This window comes from Atractosteus spatula, chromosome 23 (genome assembly GCF_055471065.1).
Source record: "Atractosteus spatula isolate fAtrSpa1 chromosome 23, fAtrSpa1.hap1, whole genome shotgun sequence".
NCBI classification, from domain to species: Eukaryota; Metazoa; Chordata; class Actinopteri; order Semionotiformes; family Lepisosteidae; genus Atractosteus; species Atractosteus spatula.
Genome location: NC_142728.1, coordinates 8,820,952 through 8,843,296, shown reverse-complemented (window position 1 = coordinate 8,843,296; position 22,345 = coordinate 8,820,952). Strand labels below are relative to the sequence as shown.

The 22,345-nt window shown below is 40.4% G+C and overlaps 1 protein-coding gene across 10 annotated transcripts in view; it reads right to left on the bottom strand.

Moving 5' to 3' along the window:
* Positions 1-21,982, bottom strand: part of rapgef1b (Rap guanine nucleotide exchange factor (GEF) 1b) — a 90,831-nt gene extending 68,849 nt beyond the window's left edge. For 9 of the 10 annotated variants that reach the window (XR_016094748.1, XM_088940570.1, XM_088940571.1 and 6 more), the window contains exon 1: positions 21,711-21,982. Coding sequence is in view for 8 of the 10 variants with exons in the window: in XM_088940570.1 (XP_088796696.1) it covers positions 21,711-21,738 (28 nt within the window). In the remaining 2 variants the exon portion in view is untranslated. The remainder of the gene's footprint in view (positions 1-21,710) is intronic. The other variant, XM_088940572.1, reaches the window with a different exon arrangement.
* Positions 21,983-22,345: the final 363 nt, after the last annotated feature.

Sequence of the window (22,345 nt, the reverse complement as noted above, 5' to 3'; positions counted from 1 at the left end):
CAGTGTGAGACCCTATTTCAATCAACTGTACACATGTGGCACTTGAAATAAAATTGTTGGTTCAAATGGCACATTTCTTACATGTCTTGAAAAAGGAACTAAGCTGCAGTGATTAGAAAGCAAATTAGACTAAATTAACACCAACCGTCCATCTTTTGGAAAGCACTTTGCAAAATTACCCTAGAACTCAGAAATGAAATGTAGGAAAAAAAATATTATTGTATTTATTTTCGAAACATTGGAGCACAGAACACAAAATCTTCAGGTAAAAAGTATCACTTGTATGCGCATTCACATTTCTAGCTATCTATCTAGCTGTTTATGGTGTAGTGCTGTTGATTTATCTAATTCTTATACTTGTCTCCATGGACTGCTGTTTCCAAAAGAATGACCTGTTAGCTCAGCCCTTCACCTCTCCACATGTGGTAATGATTTTCTTTCTCAGGTCTCTTGGTTGTTACCTCTCTTGTAAACTCCACTAGATAAGTGTCAGAAGGGTCCTAAGATCCATGTCGGGGACATTTGGAAAGAGTAATATGCAGAAATCTATTGATATGACAGAGGCGGGTAGAATAAAACTGCTTCACACAACCCCCATCGATATTGCACAAATTCTTGCCAGACAGTGGAAAGCCACAGGAAGTACGATACGCAGTCATCCATTGATTTATCCAAGGCTGTTTATTTATTACACCAGCATCTTGTGAAATAATATTACAGTTTTGTAGCCCTCACACATTTTCACTCATGGAGGGAGAACTGAACAAAGATACCCTGGACACCTCACAAACACACAAATCTCTGACTACAGCACATTACGCTTCAGAAAAGATCTGACTACATGCCAGATTTGCCATATCAGCTGGGGAGGGGTGTATCAGATCAAACCATAAGCCTTTCTGCAACGCTCTGTAGAGCAGAATTCTTTCAATTCTTACATTATCGAAAACCAAGTTTCAGCACACACGTAACACTTCATCCACCAAATTATTAACACTAGAAAATATAAATGTGCATGAAGTAACTTAAATTGACTACATACATTTGTAGGGGTTCAAAGAAATGCACTCACACTCTCTGCTTTACTGCAATTCGTATGTTATGATTTGCAACAGGACTTCCAAACCGCTTAAGGAAAGGAGACCAAGTTCTAGAATTCATGAAGAAAGAGAATCACAAACCCCAGAAAAGAAAAACCTCCCTCACTCATGTCTTTAAGCAGTTGCTAGGAGCCAGCACAGAAAGATGACTCAGTGTATTCACACCTCTACTAATCGCTCACGTCAGGCAAACAGTGTTTATTATTAGGGAGGTTTACATCAGCAGTTCGCTTCTCATGTTACTGTGGCTATTTCCATAATACACAAGTGTTCCCCATACCAAGATTGGCTACATTCAGCACACAGGGCATCAATGTTAAGGAGCTGAAACTGTGTGATCTTGACATTTGCTAAGAGATTAAAAAACATGCCTTGTACGGTATGTCAGTGCTAGCTAACAATGAATACCGCCCGTTCATATCTGCTTGCTCAATTAGAGATCTGAGCTCAGTGATCCATATGACAACACTTGTGAGGAAATCTCAGTTCCACTGGAGGTGTTTCCATTTATAGAGGATGAGGCATTACTGCTTTAATGGAAAGAGGAAAGAACATTCAACCACACCAGAACAGGGAACATTTTGACTGAAACTCTGTGAGTGCTCTTAAACCCTTTAAGAGCTAAAGCAAAAGAAAGAAAAGAAAGAAACTTAAAACTCCAATTTAACATTCATTTTTTTTATCATACTACCCTCAATACCCAGAGTCACTTTAAGAACGACATGAAAATAAATGACAGGATGGAATATGCAGAGGTCCTGATTTTTTTTTCTCCACTCCTCTGCCTCTTACTGACCCTGAAGACTGTTCATTCAAGAGGTGAGAGGCCAGCTCAACTCTCATGCCTCAACTGTTCAGGCATCTCCTTAAGTAGCATTAATATACTCGTATAAAAGCATGACTATCAATTGATAGTATTATGAAGAGTTCCTAGTGTTCCCTCCACATACAAACCAAAGATCCCTGTAGAGAGATGTGGACAAATGTCACAGAAAGTCCCAAGATCCCCTACCCACTGTAGTGCTCATCCCAGCATGCAGTGCTTGGTCATGTGACATTCATTCTTCTGAAAGCTGCCCATCTCCTCTTTGATTATTGGAACCAAACAGCCACAGAAACCAAGGCGATCTTTCACATTGCACAGCATGACTGTCACACGCTCGAGAGTCACAGGCACGCCACTTTCTAGTCAGGCTCGTATCACTGAGGGGAAAAGATGTTATTACAAAACCACAACATCTATAAACTGATCAAACAGGAACCACATCCTCTCGAACTTAAAAAAAGGTCCCTAAATCGAACATATCTGGACGCCCTACTGCTAATGCGCTCTTCAACTTTACAGTAAGTTATGACAACAAAGTGAAGACAATAGGTCCATAAAGGTTTTAAGTACAGTAATTGGGTGGGCTCTGAACTTTTTAAAAAACCTTCTACACCCTAGTTATATTCACAAAAATGGAAAGACATTTACTTCTTTTTGGATTCGTTTCATGCCATCCTTCTGTTCGTAACCCATGATTCCCATAATCAAATTCTTTGAATCTTTGTGGGTAGAGAAGAACATTCTGCAAACCAGCTCTGTATATTTGTGTAGGTATGGTCAAAGCTGATATTTAAAATCTACTTATTCCATTACCATATCCAGTAAATCTGTACAAGTGTGGTCCAGTCAAATATTCTGTACATTAAATCCACTTAGCTGATGCAGTGGCATTGAGCCTCTGGTTTATGAAGCTTTGCACTAAATTCTTAAAAAAAGACTCAACAGGAGAAATATTCTGTTTCTTCCTTCTACTTTTCAGTCTGGAATTAGGCTCTACCTGTTCCTTTGTTGCCAACGCACACTGACACACACTTGCATGTCTAAATAAATTGCATTAAACCATACACAATCAAAATATAAGGTTTGTTGCTCACTGGATTTCAAATTTTCCTTCTCCTCTTATGACAATCTAATTAAGCTCACAAAAGGACATGGACTATAGGAATCAGGCTATTTACATTTTAAGATCCCAAGGATAAAAGAGTGAATGGCAGTAGATAAAAAAACAAGGAAAATGCATTATCAGAGTCAAAACCATCTGTGCGAATTTTAGAATCCTATGACAAAAATGTAAGCCAAGACTTATTTTTAAACATAGGTTCAAAACTGAAAAAGAATTACCGTCATTCCCCAAAAAATAACTCATCAACCCACTGGAACATGAAAATCTAATGTGATAATTAACCTCTAGAGTACAGAGTATAGTTATAAACTGTTCCCAACACTCTGGTGCACGCTGTAAGAGATTAATAAAAATAAGAATTACTGGAAGCCGCAAACTAAATTATTTACTCTCTGGGGGCAAGGAGCCAATTCAGAATGTTCACGTTCAGTGAAATTCCTCCAGAAAAGGCGCAAGACAGGAGACTGACTTCCTTGGGAATACAGCATGCTGAGCCATTCATTGCAGTTCTGAGAGCTACACAAGGCACTGTAAACCCTACTCTGAGGCCCAGATGTGAACATAATAGAGGGAAATTCACAAGCCGTCATGAAACTACATAGAGTTTTAAGAGCCTAACCATAGGTGGAATCCTTCACCCCCCTCTCTTCCAGTGATCACATAACAGTACTGTCATAGACATTGGCATAGGTAATGGCAGTACTGTCATAGATATCGAGAGTACACAGATCAAATCAAGGCTGGAAACTGAAAGGATTGATGAACTGTTTTACTTTCAGAACAGACTTTTCTGAGACCGCACAGAAGAGAAGATATTATTCTGAACTGCCTGTAACAGCTGCTCAGGTCTGGTTTGTTTAAGAGCAGAAAAACATATTTCAAGGACTGATATCTCTGTGTATCAGGTCTGTGTTTCCAGGCTAAAAAGTCAATTAATATTTGAAGCTAAAGCAATCTTGCATTGATTGGGACCCTTGAAACTGCACACATAGAGAATTCCATTGTTAAGCAAAGCACTTTCTTTCATTTCTTCCTACAAAGTGATCACTCAGTAAGGACTGTTGCAGCTGTTCCTCATTTATGTGTGTCAATTACCTCCATCAGTGTGTCATTCTAAAAACCTCCCAGGAAACATAATCCAAACAATTCACACAGCTCTATTACTAAAATTCTACCAAACCTTATGAATACAACAACGAATTACTGGATAACCTCTGATTATTTTTTTCCCCATTTCAGCTGTTTAAGAAAAAAAGCTTCTTCAAAAAAGCTTAAAATCTTGGCAACTGTTGGGAAGATGTAGATCAATTACTCTTCAAAAGAGAAAACGTTACAAAAAAATGTCCAAAAGTGTCCTGCAAACGCTTGCCTGCAACCACATTCACTGAGATGGAAAAGGAGAACTTGTATTTATAATAAAGCGAAATCGAAATTGTTCTCAGTAGGAGGCCAATTAGTGTGAGATCTTGATGCTGGGAGGCGCTGCAATGAGTCACAGGCAGGTGGTAATTACAGGGGAAGTGTAATGGTCCCTCTGCCTTGGAGAACACAGACACAGAACTGCCCTGAAAGCAAAAGATCCTCCAAACCACACCTACTGAATCTGCCCTCAGAATGCTCACTTTCTGTTAAAACAACACTGTCTCTCAATACAAGGTGACTGGCTATATTATTTATCCTACTGTGATGTTTTCAAAAATTCTTTGAGAAATGGTATTTTAAATTGAAAGGCCTAACGATTAATTACTCCCATATCAGGAACGATGTAAATCCCAAAGGGTAAAGAGACTACAGGCAGCATAATCCCAGTTTAAGGATTAATTCTTAGACTTTAAAAGGTCAGTCTGAGATGTTAGGCAGTCTAAGATGTGATAAGATTTGCTTTCAGACTTCAGTACTTTCCTACAAAGAGGCTAAAACTGAGCTTTCCTAAAACTTAAAAAAATATTAATTCAAGGATGAGTAAATATGGATTTAGAGGGATTTGCGTCTTGATTAACCATTAAAAAGTACTAATTTCATAAAGCTTTTGATCACGTTCCACATAAAAAAATAAGGCAGAAGGGATTCGAGGTAACACAGGACTTTGGACTGAGAACTGGTTAACGGAGAGAAATAAGATTCAATCCTAAATCTGGAGCGACAATTACTGAAATAAAACAAGGTTCTGTGTTAGAATCACTGCTGTACCTAACTTGTACAGATTGTGATTCTGGTATAGCTGACAAATTAGTCATACCTGCTGCGACATGACAGTCATAACAGAAGAATTCAACATTCTAGATGTAAAGAATCAGACAAAATTCAAAATTAGGTAAACTCCTGGCAGGTGGTATTTAATGTAAGACTGAGTATTACTGCAAAAACAAAAGCTACAAAAGTCAGATGGGAGGCACTTAGCACGAAGAAATGACCATTTGAAAGACTTACAGTAGGTGTTTACAGTGTTATCATTTACAGCTTCTAGACGATATGGAGAAGCAAAAAAGGTAATATTGGGATATAGAGTTAAGAGTGTATAATTTAAACCAAGGCATATTAAAATTGCAAAGGAACAAGTAATAGGTTTATTCCATGCTGAAAAAAAGAAGAAAGAGAACACAACGTTTCGGCCGTGGAGCCTTCTTCAGGTGTGAATTATACAATATTAAAATTGTACAACATTTTATGACCTGGTTTAAAAGGCTGTAAAATAGGGCACCTGACGCCAATATTCACAATCCACAAAATCGACTCAGTGGATTTCTTCAGAATCAGATCAAGAGTAAAACGGAAACCTAAGGACACAAATGCAAACCACAGGAAAGTGATCTTAAAACTGAGAACGGGAAGCACTTATTTATATGAAGAGTTGTGAGAGTCAAGCAATACAGCCTGTCTAAGCTGATATCCCGATTTCAAGAAACACAAAATCCTGGGATCAATTAGCTGTGCTTGATGGGTGAAATGGCCTCTTCTTTATAAGCTGCCTTTACAAAATGGGACAATGCATTTAACCTTTTTCAGAAATGCATTGCTTATTGATATAGTGTAATATGACAAAATAGCAAAAAGTGCTGTTTTCAGAACCATGCCATTTCTACAGATACGTATATATTAGATATAAAAAGCAAATAAATTACTTATTGGTTAAATTAAGTAACATCCTTAGTACAGTCTTCATTTCACTGTTGGCCATTTATAAGTTTAAATTTACACACCTTTTTGATTCTTATTAATCTCAAGCATTGCCTCCCTTTTGAAATTGGATTGACTGAAGAAAGGCAGAAGAAGGCTCTTCAATTTAACCAAATCTAATCTACACCCCCCTGCGGCACAACGTCCCTAAGTAGGAGGCATTGTCCAAGGCACTGCATTTATAAAACCTAGAAGAGCAGGACCATCCTCAGAGATAACCACTGGGCCTCATGTTTCTTGGAAAGGTTTCTTCTTGTCATGCTGTGAGCATTCTGATCTGAGTCTGTCGACTCCCCACCCCCCATGACTCCCTGGAAGCACGGATGTCACATTTCCCCTCGCCGTGGGCTTCTCCTCTCCTTGTTCCCATCATATGACCGCTTGGTGGCAACATCTCCAGATGGCGCCATGGCTGCAGTCAGTCCCTCTCGGACGCCCAGCCAGCAGGAATGCAGTTACCTCCCTATCCTCCCCTCGGTGGGCCCTGCACTGCCTCTGTCGGTCCCTCCTGTTCCTTCCCCTCTCACATCAGGGTCAATGCCACTCCTTCCTGTTCACTCAGCAGTCCTCCCATCCTCTCCCACTGATCCCGAGATGGGGAATGACGTTCCAAGGGCCTCTTGCTTCATCTGTGCCCACTGTGCTGACGACTGCTGCCAGGCAGAAAATACTGTCTGACTCAGAGAGGCACAGCACCGAACTCATCAAACACAGGATCTCCCAGTCCTCAGCCCTCGATTAATTAAACTCAAATAAGCCCAGGAAAAAAAAACTCATTAGCTTCTCAGTAGTACTCAGATGCTGTCATACTGTCGTTTTACATTCATGGTTGTCTCCTGGACTACTCTGTTTCAACTCTGCACACAACAGACCAATGATGTAAATGCTTCCAAAATGAGAGAGCCCATTAGAGAACACTAACCCTGTGAAATGCTAACATCATGGGTGACACACAATTCTAAGAACTGTATTCAGTTAAGAACCAATTCACAGCAGTGGTCTAATTAAATGAATTTTCAGTTCCAATATACAGTATCTATTTTTATGCTCTCCAAGCTTTAAAATTGGCCCACCCCTCTGCTTTGATCACCCAACAGAAACACAAACAGAGGGATCAGCGTTGTAAAGGTAAGAGGGGTCTGGTCAATCACTCCTTCACTTGCTGCAGGGAACACATTCTATGATCGGCCTTTTTCAAAGACCAGAGGCAAGGGAATGTGCTGTGGAATGTCATCCACAACAAAAGCAGCCTCTCCCAAAAAGAAATCTTCTTGAATTACCTCAGCCTGTCGTCATCTGCGTAAAACAGCCCCACCATTAAGGTTTCAATGCACAGTTATATCCAAGTACAGAAACAAAGTACAGTAACAATGATGTGTCAGTGGGATTAGTCTGCATAAATCATGGAAAAGAGCCTGCAGATTCTCCAGAGATTTTGCTGCAATCGCCTGATTTCCGACTGAGGATTTAGCCATACAGGATTGCCCAGTAACAAGCACAGCTTCAGAACTAGGTCAGTCGAAATGATGCATCAAGAAATATCCTGTTTTCCTGTGAAGAAGCCTTCGACCATTTAAAACTAATGGGAGAGAAGGGCAAACGAGTGATATCGGCTGCAATCACGGAATACAGCAAGGTGTCTGCACGTCTTGCCAAAGATAATAAAAAAGCAGTGCTGAAAAGATAAAAAAAACAATAAAACAGCATCTTAGCTCTCCACCGTCAGCTAGAACAAATGAATTTCCAAAGGAGGATGTAGTCCTATCTCTTGAGATACAATTGCATGTCTAAAGGCTTACATAACTGCACACTGAAAAATGAGCCCATGCATTCAGAAACAGAACTGCTTTGAGACCTCCTACCTGAGCATCCAAACTCGACTTCTAGAAGACCTTTTGCCAGCTAGTGTTCCAAATGCTCACATACTGATTTCTACTGCATTTAATAGCTAAACTGTGTCACAATTTCCACAATGCCCCATAGATGCCATACTATGCAGAAGTGCTGTTAAATATAATCATATGTGTGCTACTACAGTATCAATCACACAGCACAGATTCACAATCACTGCTGTCCTAAATAGCTTTTATTAAAAAAAAGCTTTTATTTCTAAACAGCCTGTTAACTACCTAGGGTTACCTAGGGTTAAATTCTACAGTTCATTAGTTGGTATTGTTTCTTGTTTTGCAAAACAGATAACCACACTATAATTATTAATTATGAAACAGTCAGGCCTCAATTACAGAGTTACTCCATAGCAATGTTCTAAACACGACAGAACATAGCTGAAGGTGGAACTTGGGAAATCTTTCCTTGGTAGCAGTCTGGTCTTTCCAACAGAAAAAAAAAACAGAAAAACTGCAGATTAAATCTAACTTGCAGATCTGGCAAAAACAAAATTGCCTCATTTTTACCTTGCTCTTGCAGAAGGTAGCAGTGGATCAGGTTTTTAACAGGAATAAACTCTCAATCGTAGTGAAATGTCCATTACATGTTTCAGCTGACATTCTTGTAAGGTAAAAGTTCAGACAGACTAGATTGAAGCTGTGATAATACACAAATCAAATGACTTGTGATCTATATTACTACTGATTTAAACACAAAGGCCTTGTATAATTGCCCCATGGTATCTTTTTATATGTCAAAGCTGCCAATACCTTATTCAGCTAAGTAAAGTGCAGAATGTAGGATCTGAAAGTCAGCGTTTATATGGTGGGATCCATATGGCACTGAACTGTGCTTCACGCACAAGGAAAGCTACCTTTAAGTGAAGCCACAGGAACCCAAAAACAAAATGCCTGGAAAGCAGACCTCAATGCAATCTATGGGTGTTAGACGCCCTTAAAATGATGCGTGTCTTGATGAGTCTTGAGAGTGTGGAAGATAGTTTCTTTGTACACATGATTGTTAAACGCAATAAAGGAGAATGGCATCGCACATAAAAACTCGGTAAAGTAAGTGAACGATTTTCAGATCTAAAAGGAATCTGGTTATGGAAGCTGGCCTTCATTTTCGGGCACTAGCTGCTGGATCACTATGATTTTCAATACACTAGTATTGTGAATAATATCCAAAGGCTCTGTATCCTAATTACCTTTAGAGGATTAGAATCAGGGTGGAATCGATGGCTTTTGCTGCTGACAGATGCACTGCACATCAACCAAAAACATGACTGTAACTAGGGATTGGGAGGGGAAAAATTACAAGGGCAGAAAAAACAAAATCCCTGCTACAATATATTGTACAATAAACAAATCCATAGCAAAAGTCACAAGCCTATTAGCAATTTAACAATCTACACATTGCATATCTAAAAATAAAGAGCAATCCCTAAAAAAACAGAGACCTCAAACTGTAATATAAACGTATATATTCTGAGAATAGCCTGGCCTACTTCACTGTACTTCCTCTAAGCCTCTGGGTCCACCCTAACTAGATTTGAAAAAAATGACCACTTCTGTAAAAACCACATTAAAAAAAAAGATTGTTTCCAAAACCTTCATTTGTCATTTTGTTTTTTTTAAAAACAATCTTCTCAAAAAATATATCTGTTGCCTAAAACTAAGGAACTATAGAGTGTTAGTTTATTTTTACTGGTAAAACACAAAACTTACTCTAAATGGATTAAAAAGAGCCCCCTTCTCCTCCAGACAAATGTTTTAGTTTTCCGTTGTTTATGTCACCATCAAATCACAGCATTTGTTCTATACCATAACCGTCAGACTTGTTTTAGTATAAGGAAGCAGTTTTTGTGTTGTTTTTTAAAGCATATGAACTTTTATGCCTTGTTACCCATTAACAGAGAAAATTCTATCCAGTGAATTAAAAAATACATACTACAATGCGGCTATCACACAAAGACAAGCCCATGAGCATACAGCATGACTGCAGAATACAGTATCTCTCATGAGGCGGAAAGGAAGCTATGGATTAGCTTGGTGTGAATCAAGCCATGACTTACCCAACTCATCCACTGGTTTAGTGGGCAGCAATATCTCATTTTTCAGCTTCTCCTCAGGAGCAGGTTGGCTCCTCCAAGTAACATTCCCCATTCAGATGCCAGTCAGACAAGTCAAAGCAAAACCCCAGTTAGTCTTCCAACCGCTTTTTCATCTTCATATTGATGGAAGAATGATTGCTCTCAAATGGCCACGCTGACACAGGGTCACTGGTTAACACGGGTTTGGTTACTCATGGCACAACCCATGATGCACAGTCATACTGTTCAACTCACAATTCCTTAGCAAAAAGAAAAGGACTCACCCAAATTCTAGGAACCTGAAGGTTTAAAAACTGAATCAATTTTCTGGAAAAGAGTTTTTGTGTACCTATTTTTATTTTTCACTTTATAGGAGACAACTGAGAATTTTCGGGCAGATCCCCTTTTCCAATCAGTGAATCTGATCACTTCAAAGCTCGTGATGCTTCCCTGCCACCAAAATGATCACCAAAGCGATTTAGTGCCCTGTGCACACACAGGAATAGCTGTGCGCATGGAGGTTGTGCCTCTTCATCTGAAACATCATCCAAACCTGAGATCCAGCACTGCCATTCCCACTTGTGTGAATGGATCCAGAATAAAAAATGGAGGGCTAGAGAAGAACTAATCGCAAAAGTGGCCAATTCCCAAAGGGAGTGGAAAAAGAGAAACCCTTCGACAATCCCAAAACATTCGAAGACACTTCCCATAGAGACAGGGAACCAAAAATGGGGCTGTTCAGGTAGAACAAGCTTTGCTAAGCTTAGTTTCTCCCTGCTTCTTCCACATTAAACACCACTCCGCCACTCAGAACCTCTTTTCCCAAGCTGGCTGGTTTCACTCCCAGCAGCTCCCAAGTCCTTCAGCTTCCCCGCCTACATCCAAGCTTTTTGAGAATTTTATTTAATTACAGCACCTTTCAAATTTCTTTACGGGAAAAACATGTTTTGCATTCCTGAGGAAGCTACTTGCTCATTTCGACTAAACCTCAAATTATAGCGCAGTTCAGCTCAGGGCTCAGGCCCTCATTTTCAAGGCGCATGGCTCCCGTTCAGAAAAATCAGCTTCGCTGCAGCGGCTGCGCTTGCAAACCGAAAACCTGCAAGAAGCAGCAGGCACTGGACATCTCCAAAAATTCCATCTGTCACTGACCGCACAGAGCTTTCAAAATTGGACCACTGTAATTCTGACAGAAATACGAACCACAGATAGAGGTTGACGTGATTTTTTAGAGCACATGGACATAAGTTTTCCATCATATCCTTCCAGTTATTTAGCCAACATATTACTAAAACACATAACCAAAGGATTATTAACTTCTAAATCTGTATTATATGCTTAATAAAGAGGACAGTTGGGTGTTATCCTACCTCATAGTTCAGAAGATATGTATTAAGATTTCGGATTATTTTTTCACACTTCGTGGATACAGACATTAGACTGAAAGTAGAGTTATTAAATCAATTATCTCTATAAGTTGTTTGTGTAGAAAACACCTGCAGGTATTTTGTATGGTAAGACTGGGAAACAGAGAAGACTCCCACTAAAAAACAGTTTGAGACAATCAAGGTTTTAAACCTGCAAGGGTGTGTTCTATCAAACTGATGAAGCAGAAGAAAAAACGCATCACGTTTTCTAACATCATGTGCCCATCTATGGATGTTTACTTACAAGCCAATAACAGAGGCCTGTCGACTGGAAATTCATAATTTTGTATAAATGTTTTTACTATGGAAGTTTAATAGTATTGGTTTCTCTGTCTGGGCATATGCTGCTTGTGGCATATCAAAAGTTATGGTTTTATCAATGGGAACAAAAAGTTGGAGAGCACTAGAGATAATCAGAAGCAATTCCATTTATAAAGGATACAGACCAAAGAAAAAGTAATTACACTATCAGCCACAGGTCAGCCACCTCAGTCTCTTGTATTTTATAATGTACATAAGAGAGACGACCAAAAGGTACATCAGTCCTTTAATGGGGTTTTTAAGTTCACTCAGATAAGTCCAGTAATAGTTCACTCAGTGAGACTATGCTTAGGAAATGAGAAAAAGAACAGGATGCTCCTAACATAAGGTATTTGGGAAATTTATGCTCTTGTTGGTTGCAGAAAGCTAGAAACTCAGCAGGTGTCAAGCTAAATTCACATATTGTTGACGAGCACAAGGCACAGATTAATAAGAATCCTGACCTGGCATATTGTTAGAGTCTGATTTTCAGGTTTCTGCAGGCTTACTTGTGGACGTACGCAGAATATGAAATCCCTGCTCCAGACAAGAAATAAAATATTCCAGCTACAGCAGTACTGTCTGGTCTGGCTCGATATTGGATTAGAAACAAGCAGCAGATTCATTGTGCGATGTTTTATTACTTGTTGCAGTATCTTTGACTGCTGGCATTATGCTCTGGTGATGGCTTGCAGCCAGCAGAGTATCTGCCTATTGCATTTTATTTCCAAAATAAGCCCTGCCAGTACTAAAGGTTTAAAAGGAAAAAGGAAAAAAAGTCAAGAGTGTTGTTCTGAATGCTTTATTTGTTAGGTAATGCAAAAGGCCCTTCTTCAAGCACAGAGGCAGGTCATTATGGAACACAATGCAAATTCTATGACTTCAGTCCTGCCTTTAACATACTGCAGCAGTGCCTTATGCTGCCTTTCCAGACAAGTCTCTTGACAAGAACCTTTTTGACCTTTTATATGCATCATAACTTGTACAGTTAAAACAGTAAAAACACTGAGAGAGCTGAAGTAGACTTTGCATGCAGTGTCTATACAAAATAAAATACAATACTTGAGCCACGAGCTAATGTTCTGTATAAAATACAAAACAGCAGGGACTGCAACACATAAAGCTTCTCTTTTTCTTTGTAGATGAGCTGAACGCAGCACTGAGAGACCTTTAAAATATATATATATATTATTTTTCCACATTTACAGGGGAAAGCAGCCTGAGAGCATCTGAAGGATCTGACCTTGCTTCTTAAGGAGAACAGTTTTTAAATGATAGATTTATAGTAAATACATTGTCTTCTAATAGAGGTAACCAGATTTTACATTTCATTCCCAGTTGCTCGGTCTGATTGCTCGGAAGGACACTAGACGCCCGCTGCTCTATACCTGAATCAGAATTCTCAAGAGGGAAAGTGTGCTGGGCTCAGTTCAGGATTCATGTACAATAAGCCGAAGATGAAGTAAATGTAATTGAACCTCTACAATGAGTCACTTTGGCGGGAGCTGAAAAACGGAGTTCTAAATATAGTGGGTGCCTTTTAAAAAAAGGAATGACTACAACACTAAATCTCCAAAATTTTAAAGGCGGGCCAAAATAGCTTTCTAAGTAACGTGACACTATAAAAGCACAAACTTTATGGCTTTCTGCTTCACCCCATGCAAGCAATTGCTCTAACAGGACTGCCAAGACAGCCCTTGTATTGCCAAAAAGCAACTTTTTTGGCTAAACCGCAGCATACAAAAAATAACTTGACTATAAGAACAGGGCCTTCCCAAGATCTGCTGCTTTTCACTGCAACAAATGGCTTCAGTCAATGTGCACGGCTCAGATATGTGGGAATTTGAACTGGACCAAAAAGGGCTGCTAGTAACTGATTACATTCTCTGAACCTTTTACAATTTTCAGCACCTTCTATTGACATAAATATGATGCTAAGAAAATCATGCTTCTGAAATCACAACTACGTTCCACTTTTTTCTGTAAATGATCAAAGCCTCCAAATGATTTTTCAGTTTTAGGCTATATGGCACCACTGCTTATAATAATAATAATAATAATTATACTAATTGCTTACACTTATATAGCGCTTTTCTGGACACTCCTCTCAAAGCGCTTTACAGGTAATTGGGACTCCCCACCACCACCACCAATGTGTAGCATCCACCTGGATGATGCGACAGCAGCCATAGTGCGCCAGAATGCTCACCACACATGAGCTATTAGTGGGGAGGAGAACAGAGTGATGAAGCCAATTCATAGATGGGGATTATTAGGAGGCCATGATTGGTAAGGGCCAATGGGAAATTTGGCCAGGATGCCGTAGGTTATAACCCTACTCTTCTTGAGAAACGCCCTGGGATTTTTAATGACCACAGAGAGTCAGGACCTCAGTTTTACGTCTCATCCGAAGGACGGCGCCTGTTTACAGTATAGTGTCCCCGTCACTATACTGGGGCATTAGGACCCACATGGACCGAAGGGTGAGCGCCCCCTGCTGGCCTCACTAACACCGCTTCCAGCAGCACCCTTAGTTTTTCCCAGGAGGTCTCTCATCCAGGTACTGACCAGGCTCACACCTGCTTAGCTTCAGTGGGCTGCCAGCTGTGAGTTGCAGAGTGATCTGGCTGCTGGCTAATAAGAAGAATCTAAGCACTACATTGGGAGAGTCGTTTATATACTAATAAGTGTCTTGAAATGAAAGCTGTGAGAATCGGTGAACCATGAAGGAGAAAGGAGAGCAAATTCTGGCATCTCCTCATCTCTCTCTGTGCCCTTCTGTCCTCTTGCAGTCAGCTCTCCCTTTAATTACACCTTCAGGGCTGTCAGCCTCAACAAGCCTCCGAGCCACACACGTTTTTTTCTCTCGATGCAACAGTCACTTTGAGCTCCAGCCAGTTCCAGGTGGGAGGCGCTGTCGCAGTTCAGGTCACTCTGTGTCTCTTCAGGCACTGGGTGGGACTGGACCTCCTCCTCCTCCCCAACGCCTCAGTTGTAACTTTCATTGTGCAGGGAAAACCTTCGGAAGCTGGAATTCATTTCCTGGTTTTGTTATGTTGTGGGAAACACCAGAAGTGCTACACATATTTGGGCAGGACCCCTCCCAAGAATCCAGAGGTCTATTACTCCCGGGGTGGGGGGGCTCGGATACAAGCAGCCTTTGTCCGGTTGTCTTCACAATTCCGTAAGGGCAGGTCAAACGCAGGGCTTCCAAAAAGTGAAATCGACTGCGCTCATGCTGAAACTGTTTAGCCACCAAAAAAAAAGAAGACTTGAAGATTAAATAGCTAAGAGTGCTTTCTTGCACAAATGCCACATGATCAAAAATTAAAGCTCAAGAAAATGTCCCCAGAGCATTATGTGTGCAGCATGATAACCTGCTCATGAAGACAGGGAGCTTATAGATATGGCCAAGACTGTAAATAAGAAAAGATGAGTAGCACTATAGCAAGGATATGCAGTCCTGGTCCTTGATGGCTGGCATGAGCAGGATTTCTTTGCAATTTAACTGCTCAACTAGTAACTGGCTTCTCTGTGCCAATTTAACACCTGCTGTTTTCAAAAGACATAGAAAACCTGCAGACACCACCCACCACACCCATATCGTATTGAGAGCACATGCATATATTCTTTGCTTACCTTCTGGCACAACAGATTATTTCTGGTGCACTAGAAATGGATCAGACCTGCAGCAAGATCACACGGGTAAGGTGTACCTGTCTCGCAGAAAACCAGCGTCAGGGCAGCATCCGTACTGTATCGTACTTGCCAAATGGCTTTTCACAAGTGCAGTAGAGGAATGAAACAAAAGCCTGGGTGTGTCAGTGTGAAATGTGCTGCAGTCACTCCTCCAGCACAAACCGCTAGCATTTCACTGAATCCAGTCAGTAATGCCTGGAGGACAGCATGACAAGGTGACACAGTGCACTGCATTGCAATACTTTAAGAAAACAGTAACCCCAAAAAGCCAAACTGGGGTGATGATCACCTGATGGCCTACTTCCCAGTAAATCTCTCACAAGGGCCCTTAATTGTATAAAAGCTGAGGTACTGTATCTATAAATGTATTCTGGCATTCGATCACTAGTACATTAAAAAAACTAATATATTTTGAACTGGAGGAACATTGAGCATGTTAATCCTCTGAGTGCTACATAAACTCATTTAATTAAGTTAGGCTCATTTTTGGGGAATAAACTACAACTCTAGATGCACTGTATTTTTTCTTATTGTGTTTTTATCCTTAAATATTGTAAGTATAATAGAAAATATAACATTACCACACTATCCTTAATTACACAATGTCCTTCTGACAATGGTCATGAACTTCTATATTATATATTAATTATGCGATTGTTTTCCAATAATATTAAACTTGTATTCCACTCCAAAACATAAAGAATGGAATATAATTGTCAACAGACTATGACTGGCACACCTTTCTACTTTGAAGACTCTCCTGGCCCCCACTCTCTACTAGAAGCAATCGCCTAATTGACTCTGCTGATCACCGGCCTTGTGTGTCAGAATAATCCAGACTGCACAGGGCCATCTGAGGGGGGTGAAAGGATCACACATTAGCACCACACACTTCTCCTGCCCAGTGGGAGAGCTCTGCTAATGAGGAAGGTCACACTGCCTAGGTAGGTGTGTAATGATCTGCATCTGAGAACAATGCCTTCGCTTCTAAAAGACCTGCCAACACATCCAGCCTCACAGACAGCAAATGGGTCTTGTGATCCTGCCTGCCCCTGGGGCTACCAATACAAAGGAAACAGCTAATGTCACTGCTTCGAGTCAGGACATGCAGCTTCATCAAGCTCTTCATTGTCACTGCGCTGAGTAGTAGAGGGCCCAAGGGCTGCTCTGAAAGAATTACAGTACTATAAAGGCAGTATAAAGCACAGTCATTGCAAAGTTTGTACTGCTGAAGTGCAGCAACTTCTGCCGATTCTATGGAATCCCAACATCAACACTTTCACCATGATTTGGTGAAGACTTAGAAGGCATAAGATGGGTTGAATTTCCTATTTGCTCTTTTTCATGACATTCAGTTCCTTGCATTCCATGAAACGAGAGCTGCAAACAGTGGTCCACTATTACTCAGTGGAATACAGGACTCACGTTTCAAGCATGTCCGTTTCCAGGTACATTGTTATACAGTTTGCTGCTTTCTGGCAAAATATCTGTGCCTTTCATCTTCGAAGATAAAATAAACAATAATGCATTTTTCAGAAACTTCGGCATCACAAGTAACCTGGTTTGGACTTTTTCACTGGAGAAAGATTTAATCTGCATTTTACTAATGAGATTTTTTGTAACGTACATACAGCTGTGATCGTTCCTAGAAAGCAGTGTAACTGTCAACATTTGTAGAACATACGAACACAAGAAAGGCTACAAACGAGAGGAGAACATTTGACCCATCTACCTTGTTTGACTGCCAGTAGCTAAGTGATCCAGGGATTTCACCCAGCTGTTTCTTGAAGGACATCAGTCAATACTTATTTTAGTTACCATTACAATAGACTTTTAAATCATTTTCTAATGATCATTTCTTTCTTCTGCCTACCATACTTTTTCCCTAACTGACTTATTAAAACATTGGGGCGTCTGCTTTCTGGTTCATGATAAGTGTCCTCTGGGTATGAATCCTATGCTTGATTTAGAATACAGTATCTTTAAATTTCTGCTATTCATTAAGCATGACATTTGCCAAATAGCCTTTATGCTTCATGTGAAGACGTTTAGCCGATGGCTTCAACATCAACTCAAATCTTCCCTTACACTCACTGTCATGATTATACAATGCGATATAAAGTCATGTTTTTTCCTAATCATCCATTTTACTTTCACTCCGACTAATGCTAGAGCCAAATCATAAAATCACGAAAGGCCTCTTCCATCTTTACCTCATCCTAGCTTCATATTCAACCCTATGCCTGGGAGGTGGTATTCTGACAATTTCTAGATCGATAGCACAAGACAGCGCACTGCTCTTGTACACACTACATAGAAAGCATTGAGACCGATGACATAAAGATTTCAATTGATAAAGAAGCATGGAACTATGAGCCTTCTTATAGTTTTGTCCAGTATACAGGACATAACTAGTTAGTTAGAAATGTAATTTTCAGGAAGAGTAAGAGAGGTTTCTACAACACTATCAATATATTTCAGGCGGGTAGCTGCGTCAGTATGCGTAGTCTGCAAAGGAACAGATTTATTCCATGCTGAAAAGAGAAGAAAGCCTTCTTCAGGTGTGAGCTATGACTCACACCATGACTGACAATCAATGACTTCTAAATCATGGTGTTATTGGAAACAACTTAAGAACAGTACAGGATATTCCTCCAGCAAGTAACACTAACTCGAAGCATCTAGACTACAAGGGCACATTTTAACAAGTGTGGACATTGGTTTCTCCACATAACCAAGCGGAAAAGAATAAGACCACATCTTCTTCAAAGAAATAACTTTTGTTTCTATTTGTTACATCATGTCCAGCTGACAACACACAAACAGTGCTGAAGCTGTAGGAGCTGCTGCATGGAATGACTTTGTCCTAAGATGGCACTGATTACACAGTAAAGTGGAAGACGTACACTCTGCTGATAAAAGCTAGAGCTGATCTTGGGAAGAACAGACACAACTACGAGTCGCAAACTGCAATTTTCAAGCTTCCTGTGAGAGTGTGTTATCCAGAACACAACAAATGAAGAGAAAGGACCTGACACCCTTTTGAGGAGAAATCAGCTATATATGTGCTTGTGAGAACCCTTGCCTTGTGTGGACAAGCCAGGAGCTCCTTGGCTCCAAGCTTCACTTTGACATTTTTGCTGGGAAGATGCTACTTTTTATATATTCTTTGAAGAACTGAGCACTGCCCACTGCAGCTACACTCTATTGTTGTGTAAGTTAAAATTGATCTTGTTCATTTGGTCATTGAAAGGAGGCTAAGACATCTACCTCTCTTGACTGGTTCTGGTCTCTTAACCTGGAAAAGCTCAAATAAATAGACTTCTCAAACCTCTTCACTATTAGGTACATGGTAAAAACCTGTTTAAACTGACTGAAGGGAATAACCTAGGGCTACATGCTAGGGGGGGATCTTAAACATTACCCTCTTCACTCGTATTAAAAACAGACATAATTGTGCAGGTATATCAGACCAAGCATTTTCTGACATTAGCTAGCATTCAGGCCAGAAGTACTGTGCAATTCACAGAACAGAAACATCAAGAGTAACCAACATGTCATTCAGCTACACTGCCAGCTGGAGAGAAAAAAAACTGAAAGAAGAAAAGTTTTCTCAATTCTGAATGTCAAGTTCTGACTTACTGGAAAGGTCCTTAACTGAGACATCAACTGAAATAAAAGATGTCAGGAACAGGTTAAATATCTCTTTACTTTGGTTTAATGCATTTTTCATTAGGGAAACAGAATTGAAACGAGCGGCCACACAATGGCACGGTGCTGGCATTGCTGCCTTGCAGCACTGGGGCCGTGAGGTCAATTCTAGACCTGGGGTGTTATCTGCATGGAGTCTGTATGTCCTCCCCATGATCACATGGGCTTCCTCCCAGAGGCCAAAGGCATACTGGTTAGGTCAATTGCCCCTGTGGGAAAAAATGGCCCTGGTGTGAGAGTAACGTCTGTGTCTGTGTGTGCCCTGCAATGCACTGGCAGCCTGTCAAGGCCTGTTGATTGCTCCAGCTACCCTGCCACCCAAACTTTAACCTGCAGCACATGCAGCACAGCAGGGCACTCATCTGTATGCAGCAGGAGCCTGAGGCAGCTCCTTTCAACCATCAGCAAAGACTAATCTCACCTCTGCCTACCCGGCGCTGTTCAACAGCCAGAAATCAGTCCAACTGGGTGAGTTAATTCAAGGGCAAGCAACACACCACACCCAGAGGCTCCAGGGCCAGAGGACAGCAGAAGGACAGAGGACAGCAGAAACAGCTGAGAAACCACTGTGTGCCTGTGGCTGGCAGATACTTAAGACCATCCCAAGCAAGTCTGAGGGGTTTGGATTTCCTCTTAAACAGCAGCAATACCTTCGGCTTGCTGTGCTGCGTCTCAGGCCTTCCTCTTTCAAGGCCTGATATATTGACTCACCGACTACAGCCTCTCTCGCTGCAAGCTAGAATATATTGACTATAACTCCAGAACACCACCATTCTACACCTTTCGTCAAGTGAGACAAGTGGCAGGCAATTTTAATGTGCAATTTAACGGCGTCCTGGTTTTCATACAGATTTATTTTGATACAAAGACGCAATAAATTTGCTGCAGGCAAGGTTGACACCTGGCTAACTCACTGAGCAAGAGGCAGTATCACATTTTGACTCATACTAATTCCTGTATAAAGATTTCAGTTTCAATATCAATAACAAAAGGGCCTAGAAAATAATCAACTTGCTTTGACTTGTTATCGCTGAGTGTCGAAAGCGACAGCAGAACTATATACCAGCAATGTTTACTTCTCCAAGTGTGTTGTCATCCTCACCACAATAATCAGGTAGCCTATACTGATATATAATGAAATGAAATTAACTGACAATGAAATATCCCAGGCGTCACATCAAGTAAACTAACAGAACAGCACTTTCTCCATCAGAAAACGGAGGAATTGTTTTTGGTATGCATGTTCATTCAGAAATCACACTGATGCTTGCTTGCTCAGCAAAGGAAAAATAATCGTAGTCGAAGGTTTTCTTTCAATTCCCAGTCAAATTTAGGCAGACACAAGTTATGTATTACATGGGAAATAAATACCTGGGAAATAAAACACAAAAGCCATCTTAAATGATATTAAATGAGAACTTCTGCACCAGAGACCGGGATCTTTATTTAAAAGAAATGCCACAGTGAACCTTAACAGAAGCTACCGTAACAGAGTCCAGTATTTAAGCATATGCTTAACGTGAGTGGTAAAATACTACAGTCTTACTGGTTTAAAACAACTGGTTATGGGGTTTATGGCATCGTTAAAAGTATATTGGAGACCCCAAAAACTGCATCAGTACTGTTGTGCTACACAGCCAATAAAATAGTATATTTCGTTGCGTAAAAAATAAATCTAAGTATATCTAACATTTGTAATTTAAAAAGTTGTTTTCATTGCTCACCAAGTTAACATGTATGCACCAGGCGCAAATCACCTTGGCAGTCTATATACAACCATGACACATCCCTTAGCAAGATACCAGATCTTAAGAGCGGTTAATTAGTTCAGTTGCACGCTCACCCGTCTGTATATCTGTGTAAAAATGAATACAGACGCTGCACACACTGCAGTACCAAATAATAATCCATATATTGTTTGCATTGATTAAAAATGAACGTTAGTTTTCGCAACCTCTAGCGAAAGCAGCAGATCTTCTGCAGATTTTTAATTACAGCAAAGCAAAATATGACAAAAATCGCATTTAGGAAGTAATCTGTAGGCTATACCTACAGTATACGGCCAGACAGCTAGAGCAACAGTTCTATCCAGATATGCTAAGTCTCTTCCCAGAAAGGGGAATGAAAGTATAAAACGGCAGCAAAACGAAATAATCGCAATATCTGAATATTTCATTCAGAGCAGCGGCTATCCTGAGAAGAATGCACCACCACCCCAGCAATCTACATTCCGATCATTAGCGGGAATGTTAAATAAAAAGTCTTATAGACTGGGGGCCTACACTCCCAGGACAACTCCTCGGACTGTCCTATCACCCCCTTACCGACTATCGCAGCCACATATCCGCGAAAGCGTGCTTTCCCTTACCTTGTTTGCTTTCTATTTTCCCCGACATTTCAAAGATAGTGTCGGACTCGGTGGAGAAGAAAATCCCACGATCGGCTGCTTCCCCCTTTTTCGGTTCTCCTTACTCCCGCATCCTTAGATAAATCAAGTGGATGTGGCGATTTTGGTATATTCAGAACAGCTTTCTCTGCACACACCAGATCAGTTATTCAAAATCCTTAATCTCTCACAAGCCTCCAGTGCTCAATGAGGCCAGCACAGTCCTGCCTAGCAGTAGTAGTACTCCGTTGTGTGGAGGATAGAAGCTCTTCCGCCCTCTCAAGGTTGGAATGAAACATGCATTAAGCTCCTTTCACATTTTAGTAGGGCTGCTCAAATCAAGTTTTTGGTACCCTGGGGCCATATTTTTCCTGTGTATTCACGGGTTTTAAATAAGAGAATACATTAATGGATCACCTTAATTTTAAATCACATATATGTTTGTGTTTCTTACAGCTCTGTCAGTAGAGACAAACTTGGTTTTTCCACTCATCCCATAAGATAGGAATCATTTAGGGGAAAATGCAAAATATTAAAATGTCCATAAACAAAAGCTGTCTCAATGCCTTTTTATTTGAATAGTGTATTCAAATTTGAATAGCCAGCTGCTTCTTTTC